This window comes from Nycticebus coucang, chromosome X, assembly GCF_027406575.1.
Source record: "Nycticebus coucang isolate mNycCou1 chromosome X, mNycCou1.pri, whole genome shotgun sequence".
Taxonomy (NCBI): domain Eukaryota; kingdom Metazoa; phylum Chordata; class Mammalia; order Primates; family Lorisidae; genus Nycticebus; species Nycticebus coucang.
In genome coordinates, this window is record NC_069804.1 from 48809844 (window position 1) to 48816781 (window position 6938).

At 40.1% G+C, this 6938-nt stretch overlaps 1 protein-coding gene across 1 annotated transcript; it reads right to left on the minus strand.

Annotated features, from left to right (window-relative positions):
- Window positions 1–317: 317 nt before the first annotated feature.
- LOC128578377 (AP-3 complex subunit sigma-1-like) lies at window positions 318–2102 on the minus strand. Its single transcript, XM_053580984.1, has one exon. It carries the CDS (start codon window positions 2021–2023, stop codon window positions 1442–1444), a length of 582 nt encoding a protein of 193 aa, XP_053436959.1. The 5' UTR covers window positions 2024–2102; the 3' UTR covers window positions 318–1441.
- Window positions 2103–6938: the final 4836 nt, after the last annotated feature.

Genomic DNA, 6938 nt, shown 5'->3' on the forward strand with positions numbered 1-6938 from the left:
TCACCATTAACTAAGATAGACTCTCATTGGATTAAAGATTTAAACTTAAGACATGAAACTATAAAAATACTAGAGGAGAATGCAGGGAAAACCCTTGAAGAAATTGGTCTGGGTGAGTATTTCATGAGGAGAACCCCCCGGGCAATTGAAGCAGCTTCAAAAATACACTACTGGGACTTGATCAAACTAAAAAGCTTCTGCACAGCTAAGAACACAGTAAGCAGAGCAAGCAGACAGGCCTCAGAATGGGAGAAGATATTTGCAGGGTATATCTCTGACAAATGTTTTTTTTTTTTTTTTTTTTTTTTAGAGTCAGATTAACTTTATTAAGAAAAAATAAAGTGACTTTTCTTACATTCCAGAGTTCTTAGAGTAAAATTCACAAATGCCACAAATCTACAGTAATATTTCAAAGAGAACATCTGGGGAAGGAGAACATCTGGTCTAACTGGAAAAGGAACCTCACTCACAGTTCACAAGACCAAATTTTAAAAATGTAGTCTGATTGAACAGGACTTAAGAAAACATTACTTTAACTTTGACTTTGGAATGAAATTGTCAGGTGTAGCCCGAAGGTTTTTTGTGTTTAAAATCAACTAGATGTCTGCTGAAATTATTTTTCATCAGATGGGCAAGAAAGGGTAAGATGCAAGATCTGTATAAAAAAGAATTTACAATTTCTCAGTATGAATTTTAGAAAAAGATTGTCACTTCCCACTCCAAATACACAATATGCTGAGACACATTACTCTTGATTTGTGAAATAATTGAGTTTCAGAATAATTTAGTAAAGTTTCTGAATATTAAGAACATGAGTATAGAATAAATTGACATTAACAGCTGCTTAACAGTGATAAAATATAGTTTTATTTACTTTGTTGAGTCAGAGGGTTGTAAGAAAAATTATTGCTAAGTAGATATGAAGCAAACAGAAAGGTGCTTTAGAAGTCCAGTTACCTTAGAGTTTATTTAAACTAAGAGAAAAGGGTCATAACGTTTTCATGCAATACATACTTGGTTTTTTTAAATAACAATTGTGTAACAAATAGCTGAATGAATTAAGGAAAGCTGCACTTGTGATCTATATAAAACACCAACATTTAGGGTTGTACATAATTAAAGAAATATCTCAAACACTTTTTGAAACACTGTAGAAGCCAATACATACAGGCATGCCTTAGGTGGCCATAGGAATGCAGTTTAGAAAAGGAAAAAAAAACACACACACACACACAGGAACTACTCAACGTCTTTAAAATCACTGAGCAAGAAAAGCGACATTGAACTTCCATACTGATTTTACATAATTTCTATACAGTACCTTGACTTTAATCCAAGAGCAAAAGTTAAGACTCTCCTTCTCTATTTTTGGTAAACGACTGCATGGTAAACTTAGATGACTTCCCCCTGGATTTTACCTGGGAGTGGCCTTTTGAATTTTTTATTTAAAAGAGGGCAGGTTTGGCACTTTTATACTGATGTCACCAATGTTAATATTTCTTGGGATCTCAGGAAGATTCATATTCTTTACAGCTGAAACAGCACGGGCTGGAGCTCCTGTTAAGCCAGCCTCAGATTTCTCCAGTTTATTTTGTGCATCAATTTGCGTAACAATCTCATTCATGTTGGTCTCCAGTACCATTCCCCCCATCACCATTTCTGCAAGAATATTGTGAACCTTGTCTACATGGAAAATCAAATCCAGTTCACAGACATTTTCAAAACATTTGTCTAATGTTTCCACAAATACTTGAATTAGATCTAAAATGCCAAGTTCACTTTCTGAAGAATCCACACAGAAGACAAAATATAACGTTGCATAATGCCTATAAATCAGTTTGTTGTCAGATCCTCCAATTAATAATCCTCCTTCTAGGAAATTACAAACATTTTCGTCTCTCTTAGATACCAAATGGAAAGTCTCCCTGATGATTTGCTGTTGTGTATCTTCACTGTAGGGCTGGTAGAACTTCGAAAGCCGCGGCTTCCCGTGGTTATTGAAGATGAGGATAGCCTTGATCATGGCTGGGCCGGGCCGACCGGGTGGGCGCTGGGGGCCAGGGCGGGGGCGGGCGCGCGAGCCTCGCCTCGGGATCTAGCCGGCGATCTCTGACAAATGTTTAATAACCAGAATCCACAGAGAACTCAAACGCATCAGCAAGAAAAAAACAAGGGATCCCATCGCAGGCTGGGCAAGGGATTTGAAGAGAAACTTCTCTGAAGAAGACAGGCGCACGGCCTTCAGACATATGAAAAAATGCTCATCATCTTTAATCATCAGAGAAATGCAAATCAAAACTACTTTGAGATATCATCTAACTCCAATGAGACTAGCCTATATCACAAAATCTCAAGACCAGAGATGTTGGCGTGGATGCGGAGAAAAGGGAACACTTCTGCACTGCTGGTGGGAATGCAAATTAATTCATTCCTTTTGGAAAGATATATGGAGAACACTCAGAGATCTAAAAATAGATCTGCCATTCAATCCTGTAATTCCTCTGCTAGGCATATACCCAGAAGACCAAAAATCACAACATAACAAAGATATTTGTACCAGAATGTTTATTGCAGCCCAATTCATAATAGCTAAGTCATGGAAAAAGCCCAAGTGCCCATCGATCCACGAATGGATTAATAAATTGTGGTATATGTATACCATGGAATACTATGCAGCCTTAAAGAAAGATGGAGACTTTACCTCTTTCATGTTTACATGGATGGAGCTGGAACATATTCTTCTTAGTAAAGTATCCCAAGAATGGAAGAAAAAATACCCAATGTACACAGCCCTACTATGAAACTAATTTGGGACTCTCACATGAAAGCTATAACCCAGCTACAACTTAACAATAGGGGGAAGTGGGAAAGGGGGGGGGTGGGTAGAGGGAGGGGAATCGGTGGGATCACACCTGTGGTGCATATTACAGGGGTATTTGCGAAACTTGGTAAATGTAGAATGTAAATGTTTTGGCACAGTAACTGAGATAACGCCGGAAAGGCTGTGTTAACCACTGTGATAAAAATGTGTCAAATGGTTTATGAAGTGAGTGTATGATGCCCCATAATCATATCATTGTATACAGTTTTGATTTAATAAAAAAAAATAAATAAAAAAAAATAAAAAAAATAAAAAATAAATAAATAAAATGGACTCAAACTTTTACATAGAAAAAAAAAAAAAAGAAAGTTTCATTAGAGAAGTCTGCGGTCACTCTGATGGATTTGCCCCTGTAGGTCAACTGGCGCTTACTCCTGGCAGCTTGCAGAATCTTTTCTTTTGTCTTGACTTTGGACAGGTTCATCACAATGTGTCTTGGAGAAGCTCGGTTAGAGTTGACGTGACCTGGGGTCCGATATCCGTCTGAAAGCAGTGTGTCAGAATCTTTGGTGATATTTGGGAAATTTTCATTTATAATATTCTCTAGTATGGCTTCCATTCCTCTGGGGCATTCTTCTTCCCCTTCTGGAATTCCTATAACTCGTATGCTGGAATGCTTCATAAAGTCCCATAATTCTGATAGTGAATGTTCTGCTTTCTCTCTCTTCTTTTCTGCCTCTTTTACTATCTGAGTTATCTCAAAAACTTTGTCTTCTACCTCTGAAATTCTTTCTTCTGCATGGTCTAACCTGTTGCTGATACTTTCCATTGCATCTTTAAGTTCCCTGATTGACTGTTTCATTTCCTTCAGCTCTGCTATATCCTTTTTATATTCTTCATATCGTTCATCTCTGATTTGATTCTGTTTTTGGATTTCCTTTTGGTTATTTTCCACTTTATTAGCAGTTTCCTTCATTGTTTCCATCATTTCCTTCATTGTTTTCATCATGTGTATTCTAAATTCCCTTTCTGTCATTCCTAACATTTCTTTACTGGTGGAATCCTCTGCAGTAGCTACATCATGGTCCCTTGGAGGGGTTGTTCTGGACTGGTTCTTCATGTTGCCTGGAGTTTTCTGCTGATTCTTCCTCATGAGTGATTTCTTTTATCTGTTTCCTTGCCCTAATTTTGCTTTCACTTCCTCTTGATCTTTAAGTTCCCATGCCTGTGGACTAAGGTTTTCATGAGTCCTTTTGGTATAGGACCAGAAGGATAAGAAGGTTGAAAAGCAAGAAGGGATGAAAGAAAGAAGGAAAGAATGAAAAGAAAATAGAGAAAGGAGAGGGGGTGCGTAAAATGAATATTGACAAAAAGAAGAGAGGCACAGAAAGAGTGAGACAGAGCAATATAGGCGTACAGTAGGGTACTTTGACACAACCTTAAAAAACCCCAACCTCTGGGGGTGCCCAGTTGGGTGGTTCCCTTGAGGTCAGCAACTCTTTGCTAACCTGATCAGACACAGTACCCCCACCTCCACCAAGTAGAGAGGAAAGACAAAAATGCTATAAATCAAACCAAAACAAGCAAACAGAGAACTTTACAGGATAAAATTGGGTGAAAAACCAAATAATAGGGGTAGAAACACTGGCAAAAATGAAGTTCTAGTTATTGAAAAAGGCAGCAATGGGAAATTGTACTTATACTAGAAAACTGGAGAAAGAAAAGAAAAAATCTGTATGGAAAAGGTTGAAATTAAAAAACAGAACAACAACAACATCAAAATAAACAAAAAAACAAACAAACAAGACAAAAAAAAAACAACCAAAAACAAAGCAGTATATATATCTTATTGAATATTGTCTGGACAACAGGTGGTCTTCTGGGGTATGAGATGTTAATTACAATGCTGATATGACTGGAGGCCTCCGCTGATTTCTCAAACCCCACCGGGTTGACACCCTAAGTCTCTCTTCAGCCCTCTTAAAAGGCATGTTAAGCTTCTAAACTTGCTAAGCAGAAGCTTTCCCAGGAAAGTGCTTGTCGCTAGAATCACTGTTGAAGTGGCTATCCACTTACCCCGTTTGCCAAAACCGGTCTCACTCTGCCCCTGAGGTTTAGGGCTGTAAGGCAGCTCAGACCCTGCCTTTAGGCTGCTCAGTCACTAGGTTACTAAGTCCCTCCCAATCCTTGCTCTGCAACCCCTAGGGCGGACCTTGTTGGGGCAGTTCTCTCACGATGACTCCCTGTGGGCCACAACCAAACTCTGTTAGCTCTGTCCGTCCAGCTCAGAGGCTCAGTCTGGTGAGCCTCTGAGCCAGACAACGCCTAAAGTTTTCCGCACTCCTGCTCAAGCTCTCCCCAAGGCAGTTCAACTGACTGCCAAGTCCAAAAACATCAAAACAGTTCACAAGTAAGGCCTTTCCAGTTTGCAGTCTCGCTGCTACTGCACTTACAGCTGTCGGCGGGATTAGACCAATCGAACACACGCAATTACTTGCCAGTTTTCCACTGTTTTTGTCCTCCGCTTGGGGTCCAGAAGTCTCTCACTGACTCAATAAAAAGAGATTTATTACAAGGAATTGGCTACATGATCACAGATGCACACAAGTCCTAAGATCTTTTGGGTGAGTCAGCAAGCTGGAGACCCAGGAAAGTGACACAGTTATTTTTAATTTTGAGCAATTATGCATTAAGCACAATAACACACACACACACACACACACACACAAAGAAAAGGATCATGTAATCTGAATAAAAAATAAATGTATATAAATGTCTTAATACAATAACTAAGAAAATGCCAGGACGGCTATGTTAACCAGTTTGATGACAATATTTAAAATTGTATATAAAACCAGTGCATGGTGCCCCATGATTGCATGAATGTACACAGCTATGATTTAATAAAAATAAATAAATAAATAAATAAATAAATAAATGTAGCAGTTTAAAAGAAGAAATGAGTAAGAGTGAAAAGAGTAATAACCACCATTTATTAAGAAGCTGTTATATGTGGCTCAGTGCCTACAGCTCAGCAAGTAGGGCACCAGACACATAAAAAAGACCTGGCGGGTTTGAACCCAACCCGGCCCTGCCAAACAACAATGACAACTACAACCAAAAAATAGCCGGGCATTATAGTGGGGGCCTGTAGTCCCAGCTACTTGGGAGGCTGAGGCAAGAGAATCGCTTAAGCCCAAGAGTTTGAGGTTGCTGTGAGCTGTGACACCACAGCACTCTACAAAGGTTGACATAGTGAGACTCTGTCTCAAAAAAAAAAAAATACAGCTGTTATATGCCAGACACAGTACTAAGTGCTTTACAGTGTCTCTAGGCCCTATGATAGCCCTTTAAGGTAGTTATTACTCACATTATACCCATGTGGTTAAGAAATTTGCCTAAGGCAGGGAAGCCCAAAGGCCAGAGGTCTTGCTCTGTTGCCTGAACTACAGGCAGTAGTGTCATAATAGCACACTGCAACTTGCAACTTCCAACTTCCAACTCCTGGGCTCAAGCAATCTTCCTGCCTCAGTCTCCTGTGTAGCTGGGACTACAGGTACGTGATACCACATTCAGCTAATTTTTGCATTTTTTGTAAGATGGAGTCTCACTCTTGCTCAGATTGGTCTCAAATTCATGGCCTAAAGCAACCCTCTCACCTCCACCTTTCAGAGTGCTAGAATTATAGGTGTGAGCCACTGTGTCCAGCCTTGAAAGAAGGAAATTCTTGGCTGGGTGAGGGAGCTCACACCTTTAATTCTAGCACTCTGGGTGGCCAAGGCACCCAGAGTGCCTTGGATTGCTTGAGCTCATGAGTTCAAGACCACCCTGAGAAAGAGCGAGACCCCATCTCTACTAAAAACAGAAAAAGTAGGCTGGTGGGGAGGAGCAAGATGGTGGCCGAGTAACAGCTTCCTTGCAACTGGGCATGGTGAGACTGGGGAGAGAAAACTCCAGGCATCTCTGGCTGGTGGGTTCAGCCCAGAAACATCCCTTTGGGGGCACAGGGAGTCAGTGAGAAACTTCGGGACCCCAGGAGAAGGACAAAAGCAGTGGAGAGCTGGCAAGTGGTTGAATGTGTTTGCTTAGTCTAATCCCTCCAGCAGCTATAAGTACA